This window comes from Ostrea edulis, chromosome 6 (genome assembly GCF_947568905.1).
Source record: "Ostrea edulis chromosome 6, xbOstEdul1.1, whole genome shotgun sequence".
NCBI lineage: Eukaryota > Metazoa > Mollusca > Bivalvia > Ostreida > Ostreidae > Ostrea > Ostrea edulis.
In genome coordinates, this window is record NC_079169.1 from 89074233 (window position 1) to 89099348 (window position 25116).

A 25116-nucleotide genomic window follows, 5' to 3' on the forward strand; every position below is an offset into this window, starting at 1 on the left:
CATATGTCTCACGGAAATAAAGAAACCGAAAACTGAAACTGAAAAGGTAGAAACATCGCCATCAGGAAATGCAATTTTAAAACGCCCGAGCCATTGTTAGTTTCTAACTGATGTTACAGGTACACAGGGACGCGGCTATTTTCAAACGTTTCTCTGGTTTTGACTATGTACAATATAATCCTCTTTGACGACATCCATGTAAATGAATTTTTATACATCCACGTTAGACCACAACTAATCCATGTTAAGCACTTCATCGCTGTCAAATCCGGACTATTTCCTGTGTATAAGAGAGACTGTGAACTTGTCATTATACAGGGAGATGGATTTTAATATCACCGTGCAAAATACGAACAATTCCCTCGAGGTGATGGAAAATGAACTTTTTAATGAACTGATGCCAAATACTGTGTTTCTCTTCATTTTATTGGTGGTTGGAATAATCGGTAATCTTGCAGTGATATGCATTTACCACTGGAAAATGAATGGAAAATGCGGGGAGGAAATCCGACTGTTTATTCTGTTCTTAGCTTACAGCGACCTGGTGGCTGCCACGTGTGGTTCCTCACTCGGTATTGCCATGAACTTTAACCCCTTCTCTTTCTCCGATAACCTCGCTTGCAAGAGCTTGTGGTTCATAACAACGGTTTGTGTATTCACGTCTGGTTTGATTCTTGTTTTGGTCGCCTTTCACAGATTTTCCGCAATTTGCCGACCACATAGGAAACGATTGGACGTGTTTTGGACGAAAGCAATAGTGTTTGTCGTATTCATTTTTAGTTTAATCATATCTCTTCCATGCATTTTTCTATATGGTTCCTATCCCATTATGTATGGTGACCAGAAATACTTGGGAGGGCGTCGCTGCGGAAAAAAACAAGGACCAGATCTTAATAAGTATCACATGATTTATGACGTCATCGTTATCTCAGTAGGAACCTCAGGTATAGTTTTGATGAGCGGTTTTTACTTCATGGTAGGAAAAGTGATAGTTCGACAGATAAACTTCCGGGAAAGGATTACTGTCAAACAAGGCACCCCCGAAAAAGATACTAGGAACTACGACAGTCAAGAAAATCTGCAGGTCCCCGAGGTTAGCAATAATACGTCACAATCAGACAATATTGAAACGTCATCACGTCAGAATCTCGAGGATCAAATCGGAAACAATCCCGAGTCATCGTCCACGAAAACAAAAATAAAAAACAATAGAGGCAGGGATAAAAAACGAATCAGAAAAACGTTGGATAAATATAGATTTTCTTTGATGTTCTGCATAATTAGTTTTTTGTTTGCTTTGTCTTATACTCCAAGGGTGTACATCATGCTGCGAGAAATCGTGGACCCTTCCTACTGGGATCGGACGACAGTGACAGAATACATATTCAGTCTGTTTCTTTACAGAATGTACATCCTTAACAACGTCAGTAACATGTTCCTGTATCTTATCTTTGATGTTAACTTTAGAGAACAAGTTAGATATACATGCCTGTGCAGCTTATCGACTTCTTATTCTGTATAGATGTAAGGTGCCCTATGCGTGATGACATGTCCTGTGTGTGATGATGTGTCCTGTGTGTGATGACGTGTCCTGTGTGTGATGACGTGTGCTGTGTGTGATGACGTGTCCTGTGTGTGATGACGTGTCCTGTGTGTGATGACGTGTGCTGTGTGTGATGACGTGTCCTGTGTGTGATGACGTGTCCTGTGTGTGATGACGTGTGCTGTGTGTGATGACGTGTTCTGTGTGTGATGACGTGTCCTGTGTGTGATGACGTGTCCTGTGTGTGATGACGTGTCCTGTGTGTGATGACGTGTGCTGTGTGTGATGACGTGTCCTGTGTGTGATGACGTGTCCTGTGTGTGATGACGTGTGCTGTTTGTGATAACGTGCCCTGTGCAGTTTATCGACTTCTTATTCTGTATAGATGTAAGGTGCCCTATGCGTGATGGCATGTCCTGTGTGTGATGACATGTCCTGTGTGTGATGACGTGCCCTTTGTGTGTGATGACGTGTGCTGTTTGTGATGACGTGCCCTGTGGGTAATAACGTGCCCTGTGCGATATGACTTGCCATCAAACTCCCCGTCGAGGTCTCATTACGTCACCTACGTACAGGCCTCCTATGCAAACTCCCCGTCGAGGCCTCATTACTTCACAGTGCCTACGAATAGACCTCTCCTATGTGACGCACCACAATATACAGATTTGTATATTGTGAGTCCGCGATTATCACGCAGACAAATTACACTAAAGAAGTAGTTCGCAGTTAAAAGTCTGAAGATATTAATATTAAAAGCATTAATATAAAAGTATGGATTTTATTTTAAACATAAAATGATCAAAAATCATTAAAAAGTAGGGATACTCTGTTCAAATTATTGTGTAAAGTAATGAATTTGATGTTTACGTTCTTGTTTTGAAAGTTGGTTACGTTTGACGTTATGTTTTTTCGTCATTCTACAGTGACGTCACAGTATACGCGGCCTAAGAAATCGCTATCCCATAATGCCTAAGTGGAAGAGTTTGGTTTGTGAGCAAACGAACTCTGGTGGAAGTTTGGCCTCCTATGTGATATACAGATTTGTATATTGTGAGTCCGCGATTATCACGCGGGCAAATAACAATAAAGAAGTAGTTTATAGTTAAAAGCTTGAAAATATTGACATTAACAGCATTGATATAAAAGTATGGATTTTATTTTCAACATAAAATTATCAAAAGATCATTAAAAGGTATGGATACTCTGTTCAAATTATAGTGTTTAATGTTTAAGTTTACGTTTGACGTAATGGCTTTTCCGTCATTCTACAGTGACGTCACACAGTATACGCGGTATAAGAATTCGTTATCTCATAATGCCTAACTGGAAGAGATTGGTTTGTGAGCAAACGAATTCTGGCTGAAGTTTGGACTTGCCATGTGTGTGTGATGACGTGTTCTGTTTGTATGATGACGTCAATCGTAATTACTTGGCTATTTCCGTAACCACAAATGAATCCACTTCCGAGTCTTCTTACCGGTTACGGAAAAGGACGAGCACGTGATCCGATTGTGATGACGTGTCCTGTGCAAGTGTGATGAGGTGCCCTGTGTGTGATGACGTGTCCTGTGTGTAATGACGTGACCTCAATCGTAACTACTCGGCTATTTCCATAACCACTTCCGAGTCTTCTTACCGGTTACGGAAAAGGACGAGCACGTGATCCGATTGGACGTGACCCGTGTGTGTGTGTGTGTGTGTGTGTGTGTGTGTGTGTGTGTGTGTGTGTGATAACGTGCCCTGTGTGATGACGTGTTTTTCTTATTGTACATATCAATCTCATTTGCATTGTACTATTTTGATCAAATGTGAGAGAAAGGGTAATGATAGTTAATAATAAAATGCCTTATAATTTTTTTCTGAAATTATTTCAAAAGATTTTGTCAGGTGTTACTTAGATATCTACATGTTCATGACCCGTCCGTCAGAAAACTTCGATCATTTTTTGGTTTGTGCCCTTAAATTTTGGAGTGCAAAGTCTGAGGTAAAGTTTTACAAATAATACAATTTTTTAAAATCTGTTTTACTTCCCTGTGTGCATAGACATAAAAGCACGGAAGCATCTACCAGTATCGTTAAATCAATTTGTCAAGGGTCTGACTCAAGGTAGCAACAACCACGCTCGGTAGGTGGCGCGTCATGTTCTATTTTTAATAAATTCGATCAGTGCATACAATCTATTCAAGATTTATTGCTGGATTCAGGTACTCTTCACACAACTGCTCTGAAAAAATATAGTTCCATTCATGATCAGCAGATACAGGATTACAGCAAATGTTTAGAATATCGATGTGTATGTAATACGTAGAAGAAAACAAAATTAACGTCAAATGATTTTAAGAAAATCACTTTTTCACCAGAAATGTAAATAAGTATTCATATTCCTACGCTAGCTGCCTCCTCGGTGTAATTCACGAAAATATATAGGTCATTCTTCGATTGACAATTATATTCCTTTCATGATTATTGTTCGTTAATTATCATACAATTTCTTCTGAGAGAGAATGTTAATCATTAATTTGTGTGTGTGTGATTCTTTTTTATAAGGATTTCTATATATGTAGAACAGAGCACTTCTGGTAAATGCCGATGGTTTTGATATCGGCATTTGTCTTATACAATACGTACGACTACGAGTTATCAACCGTTATAAACAAGCATGACGCTTTGTCAACACGGCTTCATAGACGCTGGTATTAAACAAGAATAGATATGGGTTACCCCATATCCAAGAAATTCGACTTTTTAGCTCACCTGAACCGAAGGTTCAAGTGAGCTATTCTGATCACATTTTGTCCGGCGTCCGTCTGTAAACTTTTCACATTTTCGACTTCTTCTCCAGAACCACTCGGCCAATTTCAACCTAACTTGGCCAAAAGCATCCTTGGGTGAAGGGCTTTCAAGTTTGATCAAATGAAGGGCCATGTCCCTTTCAAAGGGGAGATAATCACAAAAATGCAAAAATAGGGTGGGGTCATTTAAAAATCTTCTTCTCAAGAATCACTGGGCCAGAAGAGCTGAAATTTACCTGAAAGCTTCCTGACATATTGCAGATTCAAATTTGTTCAAATCATGGCCCCCGGTGGTAGGATGGGGCCACAATAGGGGATCAAAGTTTTACATACAAATATATAGGGAAAAACTTTAAAAATCTTCTTCTCAAGAACCACTGAGCCAGAAAAGCTGAGATTTACATGAAAGCTTCCTGACATAATGCAGATTCAAGTTTGTTCAAATCATGGGCCCCTGGGGTTGGATGGGGCCACAATAGGGGATCAAAGTTTTACATACAAATATATAGGAAAAATCTTCTTCTCAAGAACCATTAAGCCAGAAAAGCTGATTTTTACATGAAAACTTTCTGACATAGTGTAGATTCAAGTTTGTTCAAATCATAGGCCCCGGGGATAAGATGGGGCCCCAAGGGGTGGATCAAAGTTTTACACACAAATATATAGGGGAAAACTTTAAAAATCTTCTTCTCAAGAACCACTAAGCCAGAAAAGCTGAGATTTACATGAAAGCTTCCTGACATAATGCAGATTCAAGTTTGTTCAAATCATAGGCCCCGGGGGTCGGATGGGGCCACAATAGGGGATCAAAGTTTTACATACAAATATATAGGAAAAATCTTTAAAAATCTTCTTCTCAAGAACCACTGAGCCAGAAAAGCTGAGATTTACATGAAAGCTTCCTGACATAATGAAGATTCAAGTTTGTTCAAATCATGGGCGCCTGGGGTTGGATGGGGCCACAATAGGGGGTCAAAGTTTTACATACAAATATATAGGGAAAATCTTTAAAAATCTTCTCAAGAACCACTGAGCCAGAAAAGCTGATTTTTACATGAAAACTTTCTGACATAGTTGCAGATTCAAGTTTGTTCAAATCATGGCCCCCGGGGATAAGATGGGGCCCCAAGGGGGGATCAAAGTTTTACACACAAATATATAGGGAAAATCTTTAAAAATCTTCTTCTCAAGAATAGCAAAGCTGTGATTAATCATATTTATATGGAAGCATCTTCAGGTAGTGTAAATTCAAGTTTGTTCAAGTCATGCCCCCAGGGGGTAGGGAGGGGCCACAATAGGGGTTCAAAGTTTGACATTGAAATATTTAAAAAAATATATGTTCAAAAATCTTCATCTCAAGAAGAGCATAGTAATGATTAGTCATTTTAATGTAAAAGCATTATCAGGTAGTGCAGATTAAAATTTGTGGAATTCATGGTCCCCTGGCGAAGGTTGGGGCCACATAGAAGATCGATTTTTTTTTTTTTGATTTTTTTTTTTTTTTTTTTTTTTTTTTTTTACATGGGAATATATAAGGAGGAGTGTTTAAGAAATTTTACATGGGAATATATAGGAAAAAATGTAGATAAATTTTCAATTTTTTCTGCTCTTGTTAATTTTGCATCCAAATAAATCTAGTGATATAATTTCATTTTTTGTCTTCATTTATAAATTAAGAAGAAGAAACCTCGCCGTCGATTCCTTTTGAACAACTTGGTGAATATAATTAATCTTGGCACCAAAAATCTTTCACTGAAGGGCATTCAATTGTTATAATTACACATTAATGCACATATTTACAACTTGTATGACCCCCTATTGATTTTCTGGTCACACCTGCCATGTTGGGTTTAAAACATAAACACTCTTTTCTCAGGTGAGCGATGTGGCCCATGGGCCTCTTGTAATTTACTCGTAGCAAATACTGTGACCAGTCTTGCTTCACTAGCAAACAGTGCGCACACCTGTCCTTGACCTTTTGACCTTGAAAAAAATGTACAATTACATGAACAATACTAAAGAAGGATAATTTAAAATCTTGTATTTATATTAGCTGAAAAATACATATATAGAGTAATGCAAAAATCAAGGTGAAAATCACTTTGTAGATATTTACTATGATATCCCCCTCCCCATTTAATTTTATTTCCTAGAAAATAAATTGCCCAATTAGGTTATTTCTTTTTTAATTGAAAAAATGCCCACCCCAGAATTAAATGTGTGTCCCCTTTCTTGATAAAAAATAAATAGTAGAAATATTTCATTTCCAAACCTTTAATCCACCCCTCCTATTTTTTTTTTTTAATTTTCTCTGTTATGGTTATATTTGTATTTCTTATCCCTGAATTCATAAATTTTGTACACGATGATCACAACCTATGCACTTATTCAACAGGAGATGTATACATTGCCTTAATAAATTTTATTTATATATTGAAAAAAAAAACCCACATGGGAATCATTTTGAATTTCAGGTAATTTCGTAAACTTTTCTGCGTAAACTTTTTTTCCATGCAAAAGTACCACCTAGTACCTCATCTACACAATACCGAGCTGTCTTGCAGTAAATATTGCAGATGTAAATTTTTTTTTTACATGTGTTTCTTTACTTTGTTCACTGACAACAAGCATAAATCACATAAACTGCAATATAAATGTTGATAAGTTGAGTACCTTTAATAAAGAAAAACAAAACCTCGTCACTTGTACATTTCTTACATGTGTTATATTTTCAGAAGTTGGGAAACCTACATATATGTATTACTTTAATAAAAATGATTTGATAGCCTTTTGTCTTTCAAAACTACCGTTACCAGTGGTAACATGTTTTCCTTTAGATGTCACATTTATTCTCTTTTCTGTTCAGTTGTTTTCCTCTGCTAACTTACAGATAAATATTTTATTTATTTATCTATCATTTCATTTCATTTTTTTTAATATCATGGTTTGTACTTGAAGAGTCATCGCAATAAAGGGACATTAATTATTAGTGTTACAAAAAAAAATCTGATGATGCAGTTTTTAAATTTTTGAATTTTGAAAAAATAAAAATAAATAAATAATAAAAATTTCAACCATTCATTCTCAGACAGATTCTGATACCACTCAGCCCCCCGACTGGCCAGAGAGTTCTGCTTCTATCAGTTCTGATGCAACTCAGCCCCCAGACTGGCCAGAGAGTCCAGTGTATCGGTAAATTCTGATAATGATGCAACTCAGCCCCCCCCCCCCCCCCCCCCCCCCGACAGCTCTACCAGAAGTTCTCGGAAAAGACTTGCTGATGTTTAATAAATCAGTTTTCCTATTAATTTTACTTTCGCTCCTGTTCATCAGTTCATTAGGCTATGGCCCAATCTGATAAAATTTAAGATCTTTGATCCGCTCCGTATACCTCATTCTTTCCTGTATCTGTGAAGTCCAGAGGTGAGATATATCTTTTCAAAACAACTAAGAATGTTCATGGAACAATTTAGTATCAATTGTTTTCCTTTTATGTTGTATGCCTTATTTCAAGAAATAACTTTGGGTCACTTTTTAATGTGAAATGGAACATTTTCCGTTTTTGACAATCTGACGGTAGGGGTGTTTAAGACACTATACCTAATTTTCTGTAAGGAAGTGGAATAAAAGGAATTTAGATTTGGATTCAGCATACTCAAAATTGGTAATTACACCTGATTTTTATTGTTTTGGGTAATGATGTTTCAAGAAATAAAGTTGGGTCACTTTTTGATGCGAAATGAAACATTTTCCGTTTTTGGCAACCTGACGGTAGGGGTGTTTAAGACAGACACTATACCTCATTTTCTATAAGAAATTGGGGTAAAAGGAATCCAAATTTGAAATCAGCATACTCAAAATTGGTAATTACACCTGATTTTTATTGTTTTGGGTAATTTTTAAAAAATGGGTGGTGGTTGCTACTCAAGGGCATGTCTACATCGTTCATATCGTGAAAATGTATTAAATAGTAAAACAGTCTTCTTTACTGTGTACTCCTGAACATCTAGCTAGGAAACTGGCTGTATAATTATTACTGGATACAATCATAAAGCACGTGACCCCAAGGGTCAGGTTCTAGGACATGGCTATACGGAATGGATAGTGAAAAAGCATTAAATCTTTAAATATCGCCCACTTTGTTCTTGGGTATCAAGCACAAAAGTCGCGGGTCTTTCGGATTTGACCTTCAAAGCGGAGGTCGCGTGTGACGGTAGGCGTTGGCACGATGAAGAACTCAGACTGAAACAGCCATAAGCGCCATATATAGATCAAAATCTATAGACGTATAGATGTACGAAAAATTCTTCAATTTGACGTAAATCAAATCAGCATTAAAAGTTCATATTGAACACAAAGGTTGCCACTGACCAGTAAGTGTGCCTTATGAAGTAAGGTCATTTGAGCAAGGTCGAAGTCACTTTTAAATTATTTTTGCTGTTTTACTCCAATTCAAGAACTTTATCTCATATGGAGACGCCACTCGCAGTATCTTAAGTAAATTCGCACAAAGTTTGACCTATTTATGGCACTGAAGCCGTACCAGTGAGATTGGTGAGTGAATTGTTCACTGATATCGAGACATCGCCAGCAATGAGTGAAACACCACAAGCGTTTAAGACCGTCGCAGTGAGGGTTCTTTAACGTGCCAACACCTGTCGTGACACGGAACCTCCACAGGTCATATCCAAAAAACTCACAACTCTCACTTCTAAATGCCGAGCGTTTGGGGAAGGAGCAATCACTACCTATGTTTACATATTAGTTTTGACGCTGGATTCGGAACCCATGACCTCCCGGTTACGAATCCAACGCTCCATCCGGGGTCTTTATCATTATAAAGTCTATCTCGATGGGTGGTATTCGTTTTAAAGGTATTATCCAAAAACAGCCGTGACTTAATTTCTCTTCTGATGCCAGGTGAAGGAACAATCACTATCTATATATATTGATCGTCTTATGTTTGACACGATCGCCGAGATGGAGTATCATAAAACTTAGACCGTACGGTTGCGAGCTGAGCGTCCGAACCACTTGGCCACCGCGATTGTTAGGTCGCTTAAAGAAAAATATTTGTCCAGACAATCAACTTGTACTGGATAAACATCATCAGAATTCCCATACCTATTGTTGGGCCGTTAGTAGTACACTGATTTTGACTACAGATTACTCCGTTTATCTGATGATCACGATATAGGACTCATGACGGATCTGACCGTTAACGAGGGATGCTTAATGCTTCTAGGCATCTGGTCCCACCTCTGCTATATCCAGGGGTCCGTGTTTACCCAACTCTCTGTTTTGTATTGCTAATAGGAGTTACGAGATTGATCACTGTTCGTTAACTTCATCTTTCATTTAACCATCGAACAAATATTCATCAGACTTATTGATTTAATATTCATCAGACTTATTGATTAAATACATGTATTCATCAGACTTATTGATTAAATAGTAATCAGACTTATTGATTAAATATTCATCAGACTAATCCACAGGCAATTGCATCGCTTGGGGTCGAATTTACTCTTTATATAGTAAATTCGACCCCAAGCGATGCAATTGCCTGTGGACTAATCAATTAAATATTCATCAGGCTTATTAAATATTCATCAGACTTATTAATCAAATATTCATCAGACTTATTGATTAAATATTCATCAGACTTATTAATTAAATATTCATCAGACTTATTAATTAAATATTTATCAGACTTGGAAAATGCAAAATCAGCATCAATGATGCTCTAATGTTCCACATTGTATCTATAGAACTTTTCATTTCAATGATTTTATCAATCATTTTTTCACCTTGATTTCTAAATGAATTATTTCAACAATACATTTGTCACCAAATATTAGGAATAATATTACACATCTAAGATTGGTATTATAAAAAAAAATCTTGAAATACAAATGCAGGTTTTATTACATGCAGTTCCTGCAGTATAGACAACTTTCAGTATATTGTACACTATACAAAAATAATTTGAAATTGAAAAGTTTTAATCATTTTACTCCTACACAAGATACAATTATACAAGTAACAGAATGATAAATAAAAATCAACATTTGTAAATCACGTAAAGGAACATTGTCCTTAATCTGTATCATGACCTAATCTGTTCCATTTGGGGATTATAGCACTTGCCAACCAATTCCAGCAGTTGTCCTGATTTATGTAGAGATTTTGTCTCAGAAGCCCCACCAACACAGTCTCCATTTATAAAAATCCTGGGTACCTAACAACAATCAAAAAAGTAATTTATAATATTAATTGCTTTCTATAATTTCAAAGTTCCTCTAATAAACAGATACCTGCTCATTTACATGCCCTTAAATATGGGAGAATTTTTACATGCAAGTACTGTATGGGGAAAAATTATAAAATGTTTTGGGCTTTTAAAGTAACTTAGTTCCACACTCCTGTGACGTCATAGGATTTTGCAAAGTCAATGATTCAATGATAGGAACATAAATTTTGTTGGAATCTTTTTCAATGGTTATTGTAAAAAATCTTGTTAGCCATAAAATATTTCAAAAGTCTTAGTTATATTTGAATAGTCAATAATATGTTTCAAAACATTGAATACAAGGACAATAACTCTGTTCTCATTAAATTATTTACCAAGTCCATAATGCGATAGATTTCCTTTATTTTTGACAAATATTTTACCAAGGTGATAAGGAATCATTATCTGTGTCTTTTCATGAAATTACATATAATTTTAATCCCGAGTGATTTTAAATAGCTAAGCTGTATGGTGCCATACTTCAGTTTTTGATGGGGGTATACATAATCTGGAAGCTATAGATTTGAAATTATTAAGGAAAGGTATGGATTTTTCCCCATGAATAACTATAACAGATGTAACTCTACTAATATAAACAGAAAAAATGATATGTAAACCATGCTATAAGGAAAGTGTGTCCACATTTGTTTTTTTTTTTTAACATTTTGGAGAATAACGCTAATTCAATAATTTTGCACATATTATTCTAAAACTTGATGAACATAATATTGAAAATGACATGTGTTTTAGTTATTGACATGTTTCCTGATAAATAAATGCAATTCAAAAAATATTTTTTTGTTTTTATATTAAAATAAAAACAAATAACTGTTTCCAATGAATTTCATAAAAATCTATATCGGGGTACATGACTTTAGTGGTGTATGTAATGAAAATTAATATGGAAATCCTTAACTGTTTTGCCTTTTTTAATTACTCTGAATGTTAGTTTATTGATTCCAAACAAAAAAATGCTACATAAACCCCAAAATCCAAATTCTATTGAAAAGTGCAAAAAAATGTGTTAGTCAGCTAAAAAAGATAAAATAAAACTAGAACTGTCCTTTCGGAACTTAACCCCCCTCCCCCCTGTGGGGGCACAAAACACACTTGCTCAGATCAAACCAGAAGTTGTCTAATCAAAAACTATTTTTTTATTGAAAATTTTGCTTTAAAAAAAGCAATCACACTTCATAAACATAAAGATTGGTATGAATGAAAGTTCAACTCAATATTCATGAATTTTTAATATACATTCTTTAAAGTTAAAAACAAAACAAAAGTAGAACAAGAGGCCCATGGGCCACATTGCTCACCCGAGTCACCTTGACCCATATCTAAAGATTTTCCATATCGTCGACTGTCCTATTTCGGTGACTGACCAGAATCGGTGACCTTTTGTTTATGTGTGCGCATTGTTGTTTCCGGGTGTAGATTGCGTCATCAATTTCGCCGTAGTATTTGCAAACATATACATTTGTATAGAGTACGTCTTCAATTTTTTTTCGAAAATGAACTACTAGAAGGAGAGTATATGCAAAAAATCAACACGAGCCCAAAAATAAGCCCACTTACTTATTACTTTTTCAAGCAAAACTTCAAATTAATATAAAGTAAACCAAAAGTCTAGAATTCTACACTATGCTATTTTATTCATTGACGTTTAGTTGCACATTCCTTCTGTATGTACATTTTAACAGTTACAAACTTTTGGCAAACCTATATTAACAATGGTCACCGAAATAGGTGATGTCACCGTTTTAGAACCACAAAGTGACATGTTTTTTGTTACGAAAATATATTCAATTAACGTACTAATGAATTTGGAATTTTTGGTTGAAAGTAAAGGAATTTGATTACTTTAAAGGTAGATGTGTAATTTATTTGTTTAATCCAAGTGATTAATGAGAAAATCGTGGTTTATCACTAAGGTCACCGAAACTGGTCAGTCGACGATATATATTTGCATACAGAACTTTGGTCCCTATTGTGGCCTCAACCTGCCCTGGGGGCCATGATTTTTACAAACTTGAATCTGCACTATGTCAGGAAGTTTACAAGTAAATTTGTACCTTCCTAGTCCAGTGGTTCTTGAGAAGAAGATTTTTAAGGATTGGCCCCATCCTACCCCTGGGGGCCATGATTGTAACAAACTTGAATGTGCATAATGTCAGGATACTTTCATGTAAATTTCTACTTTCCTGGCCCAGTGGTTTTTGAGAAGAAGATTTTTAAAAAATTTCCCTATATATTTGGATGTAAAACTTTGATCCCCTATTATGGCCCCATCCTACCCCTGGAGGCCATGATTTTTACAAACTTGAATCTGCACTATTTCAGAGAGCACTCATGCAAATGTAAACTTCTTTGGCTTAATGATTTTTGAGAAGAAGATTTTTAAAGATTTTCTCTATATATTAGTATGTAAAATTTTGATCCCCTATTGTGGCCCCATCCTACCCCTAAAGGGGCATGATTTTAACAAACTTGAATCTGCACTATGTCAGGAAGCTTTCATGTAAATCTCAGCTTCTCTGGCACAGTGTTTCTTGAGAAGATTTTTAAATGACCCACCCTATTTTTCCATTTTTGTGAATATCTCCCCTTTGAAGGAGGCATGGCCCTTCATTTAAACAAACTTGAATGCCCTTCATCCAAGAATGCTTTGTGCCAAGTTTGGTTAAAATTGGACAAGTGGTTCTGGAGAAAAAGATGAAAATGTGAAAAGTTTATGCCGATGGCAGTCAATGGACAAAATTTTGATAAGAAAAGTTAACGTGAATCTTCTGCTCAGGTGAGCTAAACAAGAGGTACTGTGAGCAATGCTCACTAAGAATACCCCCCGCTTACCCCAATCTCCCAAAGGGTGTTGTTAATAGGTATAAATTACCTCTTTCCTGAGTGTAAAAATATGGTATGCCTTTGTAGAAGAAAATGGAATATATAGTCCGAACACCAATCCATGGCATAAACCTATAATTTTGACCTTGAGATCAAAGGTCAAGGTCATATAGAGGTCATGAATGTACATGACACATAGTCTCATGGTGATACACCCATGTCTTATGGTATGACTATGTCAAAACCCTATAATCAATTTTGACCTTGAGGTCAAAGTTCAAGGTCATATAGAGGTCATGAAGGTACCCGGCACATCGTCTCATGGTGATACACACATGTGTCAAATATGGTATGCCTTTGCCAAAGAACAAAGAAGTCATGGCCCTGACATGGATCCATTATAAAAACCTTTAATTTTGACCTCGAGGTCAAGGTCATATGGAAGTCATGAAGGTACATGACACATCGTCTCATGGTGATACACTCATGTGTCAAATATGGTATGCCTATGCCAAAGAACAAAGAAGTCATGGCCCTGACATGAATCCATTGTAAAAACCTTTAATTTTGACCTTGAGGTCAAGGTCATATGGAAGTCATGAAGGTACATGACACATCGTCTCATGGTGATACACTCATGTGTCAAATACGGTATGCCTATTTCAAAGAACAAAGAAGTCATGGCCCTGACACGAATCCATTGTAAAAACCTTTAATTTTGACCTTGAAGTCAAGGTCATATGGAGGTCATGAAGGTACATGACACATCGTCTCATGGTGATACACTCATGTGTCAAATATGGTATGCTTATGTCAAAGAACAAAGAAGTTATGGCCCGGACACGAATCCATTGTTTAAAAAAACCCCTTTAATTTTGACCTTGAGGTCAAGGGTCAAGGTCATATATAGGTCATGAAGGTACTTGACACATTGTCTCATGGTGATCCACCTGTGTGCCAAATATGGTATGCCTAAGTCAAAGAACAAAGAAGTTATGGCCCGGACACGAATCTGCACAGACGGACAGACGGACGGACTGACGGATAGACAGACAGAGTGATTCCTATATAACCCCTAAACTTCATTTGGGGGGTATAATAAAGCCTGTAAATTGAAGAAAAAGTATCCAATCAACAACAGGTGCACATCTACATATGGTGAGTAATGACTGAATGTACAAATTTTCAGAAAAATCCATGCACTAGTGTCTTACACCATTTATAAACAAAATCAGGCCTACAGACAATGTGTACAGTGTAGAACCAAAACAAACACAAGAATCAACATGGTAGACAATCTTCATTATCTAATTAGTGAGGAACCAATGTTGATTATGATTAACAGAAAACACATGTAAATCAACATATAAAATACATTTACATTTAAATAGTATTATAGTACATGTACGTTTTAACTCGTAATTAAAAATTGATAAACATACAAAAATTTAACAATTGGTATGAGAGTAAACAATGCCCTAGTAAAAACGGTAATATAGTAAACAGGCATAAAATCTTTCAAAGTACAACACAAAAATAGTGAAGTGCTGGGGACGAACAATTACAGTAAAAGACAGATATAGTGAAGTGTTGGGGGGGGGGGGGGGGGGGGGGGGGGGGGGGATGAACATTTACAGTAAAAGACAGATATAGTGAAGCGCACTATGTCAGGAAGCTTTCATGTAAATCTCAGCTTTTCTGGCTCAGCGGTTCTTGAGAAGAAGATTTTTAAAGATTTTCCCTATATATTTGTATGTAAAACTTTGATCCCCTATTGTGGCCCCATCCTACCCCCGGGGGCCATGATTTGAACAAACTTAACTCTGCACTATGTTAGGAAGCTTTCATGTAAATATCAGCTTTCCTGGCTCAGTGGTTCTTGGGAAGAACATTTTTAAAGATTGTCCCTATATATTTGTATGTAAAACTTTGATCCCCTATTGTGGCCCCATCCGATCCCCGGGGGGGGGGGGGGGGGGGGGGGGGCAGGATTTTAACAATTTAGAATCTGTACTATATCAGAAAGCTTTCATATAAATCTCTGCTTTTCTGGCTCAGTGGTTCTTGAGAAGAAGATTTTTAAAATTTTTCCTATATATTTGTAGTAAAACTTTGATCCCCTATTGTGGCCACATCCGACCCCCGGGGGCCAGGATTTTAACAATTTAAAATCTACATTATATCAGGAAGCTTTCATATAAATCTCTGCTTTTCTGGCTCAGTGGTTCTTGAGAAGAAAATTTTTAAAGATTTTTCCTGTATATTTGTATGTAAACCTTTGATCCCCTATTGTGGCCCCATCCAACCCTGGGGGCCATGATTTTAACAATTTAGAATCTGCACTACCTAATAAAGCTTATCTATAAATTTCATCTTTTCTGGCCCAGTGGTTCTTGAGAAGATTTTTTAATGACCCTACCCTATTTTTACCTTTTCTTGATTATATCCCCCTGGAAGGTGGCCTGGCCCTTTATTTTAACAATTTAGAATTTCCTTTACTTAAGGATGCTTTGTGCCAACTTTGGTTGAAATTGGCCATGTGGTTTTTGAGAAGAAGTCAAAAATGTTAAAAATTTACAGATGGATGGACTCTGGAATACAGGTGATCAGAAAAGCTCACTTGAGCTTTTAGCTCAGGTGAGCTAAAAACAGTAAAACATGCTGATAGTGAAGTTCTGGGGATGAACAATTACAGTAAAACACACTTATAATGAAGTGCTGGGGACAAACAATTACAATAAAAATGTAAATGTGTTTTATTGTAAGCATGAATTCATTATAAGTGTGTTCGCTGTAAACATGTTTTACTGTAAGTGTCAATTCATTATAAGTGTGTTCATTGTGTGAATTCATTATAAGTATGTTCACTGTAACCGTGTTTCACTGTAAGTGTGAATTCTTTGTAAGCATGCTTAATGTAATTCATTATAAGCATGTTCACTGTAACCGTGTTTCACTGCAAGTGTGAATTCATTATAAGCGTGTTCACTGTAACAGTGTTTCACTGTAAATGTGAATTCATTATAAGTGTGTTCACTGTAACTGTGTTTTACTGTAAGTGTGAATTCATTATAAGCATGTTCACTGTAACCGTGTTTTACTGTAAGTGTGAATTCATTATAAGCGTGTTCACTGTAACCGTGTTTCACTGTAAATGTGAATTCATTATAAGCATGTTCACTGTAACTGTGTTTTACTGTAAGTGTGAATTCATTATTTTTAAAAGGGTGTTCACTGTAACTGTGTTTTACTGTAAGCATGAATTCATTATAAGCATGTTCACTGTAACCATGTTTTACTGTAAGTGTGAATTCATTATAGTGATGTTCACTGTAACTGTGTTTTTACTGTAAAATTCTTCCTTATACATCTACTTACCGTTTTGGCTTTGGTTACATCCGCTAAGTAGTTTTGTATTTCTGAACCATCAGGATGCTGGTTCAACTCTACTGCTGCGAATGGAACCCCAATGTTCTGGAATATCTGCTTTGCCTGCACACAGAAGGGGCATGTTGTCTTGGAGAAGATGACCACACAGTTTTGCGAGATGACCTGCTGAACGTATTTGGCTTGAGGATGGCCTAATGTTGTCGGTACACGTGATGTGGTCAATCCCATAACAATATGCCTACAAAAACCCCCCACATAAAACAGCAAAGTAACCAACAGTTTGAGTATGTCAACAGAAACCAAACAAATGTAACAATAGTACACCTCTAGCTGCCTAACATGTAGAATCATAGTTTTAACATCTGAAAGCAGGTGTAGTTTGGTCCCTGTCTCCCGCCACCCATTGTCTGGTCCCTGCCTCCCGCCACCCATTGTCTGGTCCCTGCCTCCCGCCACCCATTGTCTGATCCCTGCTCACACCACCCATTGCCTGATCCCTGCCCTTACCACCCATTGCCTGGTCCCTGCCCATACCACCCATTGCCTGGTCCCTGCCTCCCGCCACCCATTGCCTGGTCCCTGCCCTCACCATCCATTGTCTGGTTCCTGCCCACACCACCCATTGTCTGGTCCCTGCTCACACCACCCATTGTCTGGTTCCTGCCCACACCACCCATTGTCTGGTTCATGCCCCCACCACTCATTGATTACTGGTTCATTAAACGAGAGGTCAATGAGTGGCCGGTTCCAGACTAAAGCAGGTGTTGTAGTGTGCGAAATTAACAGCATGTTGAAGTCAGATGGGTTCAATCGCTGGTGGCCAGTTAGCTAAGCTGGTAGAGCACCTGACTAGAAATTCAAGGGGCCCAGGTTCGAATCCTGGTCTGATTCATTGCATTTGCTCCCTTCCTGTTACAAGTATACTAATTATTGACAAAATGTTAAGAAAATTTGTCCCGTCTATTATAGCAATATGAATATTCTAAGACCAATTTGTCTACAGAGTGAATTAATGCAGTTATAAAATTTTTGACATTCACTAATCCAATTATTATTTGCTTCCACTAATTATACAACTTAAGCTTTAGAAAATAATCACCAAAGAATAAAAAGTGTTTAATCTATGCAGACGCAAAAGTGATAATTTTGTTGCTTATTTTAAAAGAAATGGAAAATGCAATTACTGAGTACAATAAAAATTAATTTAAAGAATATCTATTTATCTCAAACATTATTCTGATTCTCAATAATACTCATGTGTTTATTGTCTCTTTTCATTTAGTTCTTATCTGTACTATGTATATAAACTGTGATGTTTCCATGTTTTGTGATATATGTTCTCGTTATGTATATATGTTATAGACAGGACCACAATGTAAACTAGTTTATATAACTAATTGTGCAATCCTGTATAAATAAAGGATATCATTATTATTTATTATTGTTAGTCTGTAGTAAATCTATGGTTGGAGACCCATACTTGGTATCAATATGACATCGAGGAGCTGGTTCAAAATTAACCTTACGGTAAAATACTTTGCCAAATGGAAGACTGCAGATCACAATGTCCATCTTTAAAGTTGATATTTTATTAATTTCTCAGAAGGAAAACAAGTCTTTTCCTACCTTCTTTATCTTAGAAAAGCAATGTTTGACAATTGAATTTTTATTTTTACTATGTATTGCTGCCTGTGATACTCGATCACAAACTCTTAACACTGCTTCATGTATGTAAATGATGCTGCCAGTCTATCATTCTCTAAGAATGGACTTCAATGAAAATGAATAGGCTGATGTCAATAAGTATATATGCTTAGATTGTTGTTTGAATCTCAATGTTAAGAAATCTCCAGTGCTGCTGGTATGATAAAACATGGACTGATTCATCACACAGGGCTCAACGAATGAGTCTCCCTCAATCTCTTCGTCGGAACCCACAGGTTTTCTCTCCGTTAAACTGCATTCACGAAGAAAAAACCTGTGGGTTCCGATGATATCTGCATCTATAAATATTGAGAAATTCTCTCTAGTACTTTCTCATGAGCTAAAAATTTATTACTTAATAAATTATGAATAAAAACATGCGAGGGCTTTTCGATATGTAATATGTATTGTACCACAGTGCTATAACGCTTTGCACACTTTTGTGGATGATGATACTCTTGAATAGCTCCATTCAATACCTTTCCAACGATATAAACACGAGCCATCAGCTCCACAAAGTTTTAAACTAATAGCCATTTCAATAGAGCCAGTCGTTAACCATTGTTGTAAAAATGGTTGGGAAACGGGTTGAGAATATTGAAGAAATTGGAGCTTATATAAAAGTTCGCACAATATTCGGTCATTCAGTAATGCCCATTTTTACTGAATTGGGGGAAGTTTATGGGTCTGATAAGGTATCTTATGAGACAGTTAGTAGGTGGGGAAAGAAATTTCTGACTGGCGCAGAGTCCGTCAAAGATGCAGCAAAATCTGGTCAACCTGTGATTGTAACAGGTAAGGCAAATGTCTCAAAAGTCAGGAAAATAATTGAAAGTGATGGCAGATACATGAATGGGTGCATTTCATTTTGAAGCGTATTTTGAAAGCATGAAAGATTTCTGACTGATAGACAGATGACCAAAAACGGGTACGAATACAAAACACTAAGCAATTGCTCAAAATGTTTCCCAAATTCAATCAAAGACAATTTGCAAACATTGTTATTGGTGAAGAAACATGGGTTCACTATTTCGAAGCAATAAGAAAAAGTGGAAACAAAATATGGCTAACTAAACACGGTAGAAGGCCTGTAGTTCCCAAAAGAACCATAAGTGATCAGTCATCCAAAAAATTACTTCGTTAAACACCACTCTTGATTCCATGCACAAGTACTCTGATCAGGTCTTCCAACAGTCTGTTGGAATTCCCATGAGCATGAATTGTGCTCCTTTGTTAGCTGACCTGTTTCTATTTTCATATGAAGCAGAATTTATTCAAAAACTTCTGCATGAGAAGAAAAAATCTCTTGCTGTGGCCTTCAATTTGACATATAGATATATCGACAACATTTTGTCTGTTAACAATAATAACTTTCATTCATCATGTTCATATATCGATTTGATATATCCCTGTGAGCTAGAAATAAAAGACACCACAAAGTCGTTCACTTCTGCTTCATACTTAAATATCTTATAGAAAGTAGACATTAATGGCAAACTGACAACTCAACTGTATGACAAACGGGATGATTTCAGCTTCTCCATCGTCAACTTCCCATATTTATGTAGCAATATTCCAGTATCACCTGCATATGGTGTTTATATCTCTCAACTGATTCGATACGCTAGAGTTTGTTCTACTTATGGTCAGTTTTTAAATCAAGGCAAGCTACAGACAAACAAGTTGATGGTACAGGGGTTTCAACAGTCTCCATTGAAGTCAGCATTTTGCAAATTCTATGGTCATTATAATGATCTAGTTCGTCAATACAACCTGTCATTAGGTCAAATGCTGTCTGATGTGTTTCATACCAAATATTAGGCCATTCTTGGCACACTGACTTTGATTACAGATAACTCCGTTTACCTGATCAGGATATAGGGTTCACGGCGGGTGTGACCGGTCGACAGAGGATGCTTACTCCTCCTAGGCACCTGATCCCACCTCTGGTGTGTCCAGTGGTCCATGTTTGCCCAACTATCTATTTTGTATTGCTAGATTGATCACTGATCGTTATCTTCACCTTTCATCAGCACAAAGAAGGTTCCTCTCATGTGATGGTATAGCCATACACATTTCGGTGCTGAAGGGCAAAAGTGTTACAGGTCAGTATTACTGAAATGTTATACTAAAAAAGCTAAAAAAATATTATCATAAACGACGCCCAGTGTCAGGATTTAGGCATGTTCATCTACTTCATAATAATGCTCCATCACATACATCTGAGCTTGTGAAGCAATTTTTGAAGTTGGAGAAGGTTACTGTCTTGCCACACCCACCATACTCTCCAGATCTAGCTCCATGCGACTTTTTCCTTTTTCCAAAACTTAGAAAGTTCTTATCTGGTCGTCGTTACAAGTCCTGACAAGCCCTTGGCTCAGCCATCAGTCAGTGCCTCAGAGGTCTATCTAAATCAGCGTACCATGACACATTTCAGAAATGGATTTAGAGATTGAAATTATGTATTTCAAACCGCGGAGAATACTTTGAAGGATGGTAATGTTCATTTCACTATTTGAGTCAAATGATTTTGAGATTGTAATTGTAATGATTTATATAGCGCCTTATCAACATTAGTTCTCTAAAGCGCTTTACAAATGTGAAAGAAAAGATAATATAAAATCGATGTGCACATACATGTGAATAAAATATTCAAAGTGTCAGAATTAAAATGCATAATTATTATTATTCATATATAGCACCTAATGTAATATGATTACCTTAATAACATATAAAACAATCTAAAACAACCCTTAGGAATAATTAAATACATAGAAAGGACATAGGTATAATAACAAACTACAGGTTTTTTTTTTACTGTAAGAGCTGTATGTAAGAGCACTAAGTATATAAAAATAATCACAAATTAAAAGCTAATCTAAAAAGATGCGTTTTGAGGTCCACTTTAAAACTAGACAGTGAAGTACATTGTCTGAGTTTAAAAGGCAGAGAGTCCCAATGCAGCCTTGTCCAAATGTCGATCCCCATATGTTTTCGTACGTGTCCGAGGAACCTGGAGAAGATGCAGAGATTCGGATCTTAGTGAACGTGTGGGATTGTAAACTGTAAGAATATCCTTTATGTAAACTGGAGATAGGTTGTTGAGAGATTTGAAAGTATGAAGAAGTATCTTACATTGAATTCTGGAAGCCAATGAAGATCTATTAGAACAGGAGTAATATGGTAAGATTTTTTTGAGCGTGTTATTAATCTTGCAGCTGTGTTTTGTGCCCTCTGAAGTTTGATGGTGGGTTGAAAATGAACACCATAAAGCAATGCATTTCTGTAATCTAATCTGGATATCGTACAATACACATTATATATTGAACAGCCATCGTATTTCAAACCAAGAAAATACTCTTTAGATCTCTGCAATCCTGATGTAGAAAATGCAACAGACAAGATTCAAACCCAGGCCCCCTGAATCTCTAGTCAGGTGCTCTACCAACTGAGCAATCGAACCCATCTGACCGCCACATTCCTCCCTCCTTAAATGTCTTCACACTTAAAGACATCACCCCAGGATCTTTATCCCCTGGCAGGCATTTTCACCTGTCAGTTCCAGGGGCTGGTCTACGACACCAAATGTAACAGGAAGGGAGAAAATGTAACAGACCAGACCGGGATTGAATCGTGGCAAATTCTCTCTTTATGTTACATAACTATTAAACAGCTGATCTGTAGATATATGACAGGTACTGGAGTTATCCTTCTTGCAATAGGTCATCCCAGAGAAAAAAATTAGTTCCCCATCAGAGCTTTAAAAATACACATTAAAAATTATATATATCCACATCTTTGTAGATCTTCAACAGGTTGAGCACAATCTCTATATTTTCATTTATAGCTTTATGAAGCTATTTGAAATAGCTTGATTTAGCTACCGGTACTTCAAATATTTTATCAATTCAATTTCTAAAAGCATAAAAATCAAATTTCCCTTAAGTGAACATATTTCATCCTTGAAGTATATAAAACACTTTGAGAAACAAAAAATAATTCTTAAACTACGTCCCTAAGGAAGAATTTTGATTCACAAATGTCAAAGGTTTAGGAACAGAGGACAGTTAACAATACAAAAGAAATTTTCTTTTCATAAAAAAAATCTGAAATTGACATACTATTGTTATGAATTGTAATTAGAATAGTGTTGTGGTTAGTTCAAAGTATAAACACATTAATTTAAAAATTATCATGCAACTCTTTGGCTATACCAATGCACTTAAAGTATAGCTCATTACACTAAAATTTTATTTAATGCCTCATTAAAGCACTTCTTATGAAGTATGATTTCACCTTTGAAAGAGTAATACAAGATCTCAATTATTTTAATATATGAATTTTTTATGATTTATCCCAGAATGATAAAAAAGGTGCTCTGTTTGCAAATAAGATATTCTAAAGTCCAAATTTCCCTGTGATTTGATGCATAATATGAATAACTAAGAAAAGATGCCTAAACAACTCAGACAGACATTCTAATTTTTTAAATGAAAAAATATTTTTGAAAATTGAAAATGTTATTTGCTACGGATATAATCATCAAAAAACATGTCATTATCTAGAAATTCCCAATATCACAAACCATTAAATTGTGTGTGTATATAAAAAAACATGTCATTATCTAGAAATTCCCAATATAACAAACCATTAAAGTGTGTGTGTATATAAAAAAAAAATTTAAATCATGTTAGTTTCGTTTTCACTTGTAACTTCTCTTGCATTTTCGACAAGGTCTGAAAAGTAAAATTTCCCAATTTGACCCAAAACATCGATAATTTTCCCAATCTAATGGGACCAGGATCCTGTACCAAAAAGCACAGTGACAGCCCTGCAGGTGCTTGGGTCATAATAATATGAATACACATCCAACTTTACATATATAACAGGTTGGGAACACTTCCCCTATAGCGAGATATTCTCGCTAAAACGCGATTATCCCTCTCTAGCGAGAATAAATATATCCCGTACAACCGAGAAAAACACCCGCGGAGTACATCTTTTCGTGATTCACGTGAAAAGAAGAAAAAGTGCTAAAATGTCTGATACTTCTGCAAATATATGAATCAAAACAAAAACACTCACGATGTATATTGGATTTCATACTGCTTCCCTCTTACGCAGCAACTTTGATATGCAATTTCATGACTATGTTGTCAATTTCACAGAAACAATTCACATCATGTTGAGTGCGTGTTGCACTTATTCAGCATTGCACGGGATTTGCCATTATTTTCAATAAAGACGCCAAAACACCTGTTTATGGTAATGTTTATTTCTCGCTAAAGAGGGATAATCGCGTTTTAGCGAGAATATCTCGCTATAGGGGAAGTGTTCCCAACCTGTATAAAGGTTAGATGTGTATTCATATTTTTATGATTCAAGCACCTGTGGTTTTGATTAATATATTTGCAGAAGTATCAGACATATATTTTAGCACTTTTTCTTCTTTTCACGTGAAACACGAAGAGATGTTTTTCTCGGTTGTACGGGATATATTTACTCTCGCTAGAGAGGGATAATCGCGTTTTAGCGAGAATATCTCGCTACAGCTTGTACAGGAGATTAATCATGTTCATTTGAAAATGAATCGAATGAGAGAAAAGTTCGATGAAATCAAAAATGGAATTTATTGGTCATGATTTGTAAAATGTTGGAATTTGAGTGTCTCATTCATCCAACATGAGAAAAAGGGCTTGTTGTTTTTGTTTTTACCTTGTCAATCGTCAACACACCAGTCTTCTTTGACCTTCCCCCTCTACTTTCAGTTTAAAATTAAGTAACTCGTTCGTAAAATATTCGATATTTGTTGAAAAATATCATTCACAGTTGAAACTAAATAAGTCTAACACTTGATTTTCTTTAGTAAAATTAACATCACAAGAAAAAATTAGATATAGCAAGTAATTTAATATTTTCTTGAATACCATGTGTTAAGCGAGAACAAGGAACGAGAACTTTGGATAGTCGGATCTTTTATTCCCCTCCTTTGAAATCGTCCACCTTAATTTTCCTACTTACCAAAATTAAAGAAGTTTCAAACATAGAAAAAATACTCACGAAAATTTTAAGTTGAAACAAAAACTGGAAAAAGATTTACGCAATATATTACTGTACAACACAAAACTAATATATAATGACCCCCCCCCCCCCCTTTCACTCTCTCTCTCTTTTATGCCATACTGAGTTACTGAGATCTGTAACCGTACCATGCAACCACCAAGTTCGAATCGTTTCAACTTATTCACAATTTGAGTCCAATATTTGACAGTAGGTCTACTGGGTGTAAAGGGCCTTAACGTGTGTTACGATCATGTTGCAGAAAGCCTTGAACCGGATTTTATTAGGCCCGGATCCACTATACACCGTTAAAAGGAACGTAAACATTGAACATGGCAGTCAGCTGACGATTTGTAGTCGTGGATGTGATATTGATAGAAAGAGTTAGGCTTAGTTATTTTGTCTTATAATGAATTAGATTGGTGGAATCAGACGAAATGTGGGTTAAGCCGGAGGAGGTTTTACTAGCCAATGCACTATGGTAACAAAAAAGA

The 25116-nt window shown here is 36.2% G+C and overlaps 3 protein-coding genes across 4 annotated transcripts in view; 2 read left to right on the forward strand and 1 right to left on the reverse strand.

Moving 5' to 3' along the window:
* Window positions 1-9: 9 nt before the first annotated feature.
* Window positions 10-3400, forward strand: LOC130047454 (uncharacterized). Its single transcript, XM_056142568.1, has one exon. It carries the CDS (start codon window positions 242-244, stop codon window positions 1520-1522), a length of 1281 nt encoding a protein of 426 aa, XP_055998543.1. The 5' UTR covers window positions 10-241; the 3' UTR covers window positions 1523-3400.
* A 6934-nt stretch (window positions 3401-10334) lies between these two features.
* On the reverse strand, window positions 10335-21933 carry LOC125646909 (uncharacterized). The gene is made up of 3 exons (XM_048873510.2): window positions 20429-21933; window positions 16847-17096; window positions 10335-10576 (listed from the first exon to the last, which is right to left on the reverse strand). Exons 1-3 carry the CDS (start codon window positions 20527-20529, stop codon window positions 10445-10447), a joined length of 483 nt encoding a protein of 160 aa, XP_048729467.1. The 5' UTR covers window positions 20530-21933; the 3' UTR covers window positions 10335-10444.
* Window positions 21934-24921: 2988 nt separating this feature from the next.
* The window catches only part of LOC125647437 (TBC1 domain family member 9-like), a 70373-nt gene continuing 70178 nt past the window's right edge, over window positions 24922-25116 (forward strand). The window contains exon 1 of one of the 2 annotated variants that reach the window (XM_056142569.1): window positions 24922-25103. In XM_056142569.1, coding sequence (XP_055998544.1) covers window positions 25060-25103 — 44 coding nt within the window. In that variant the 5' untranslated portion in view covers window positions 24922-25059. The remainder of the gene's footprint in view (window positions 25104-25116) is intronic. The other variant, XM_056142570.1, reaches the window with a different exon arrangement.

What these genes read in the sequence shown, in the direction of transcription:
- LOC130047454 (XM_056142568.1), top strand. Translation starts at nt 242, where the DNA reads ATGTTAAGCACTTCATCGCTGTCAAATCCGGACTATTTCCTGTGTATA.
- LOC125646909 (XM_048873510.2), bottom strand. Translation starts at nt 20,529, where the DNA reads ATGGACCACTGGACACACCAGAGGTGGGATCAGGTGCCTAGGAGGAGT. An exon ending in GAACCCTATATCCTGATCAG is followed by an intron (nt 17,097 to 20,428) that starts GTAAACGGAGTT and finishes GGGTTTTTGTAG; the next exon opens with GCATATTGTTATGGGATTGA. An exon ending in ATGTAACCAAAGCCAAAACG is followed by an intron (nt 10,577 to 16,846) that starts GTAAGTAGATGT and finishes GATTGTTGTTAG; the next exon opens with GTACCCAGGATTTTTATAAA.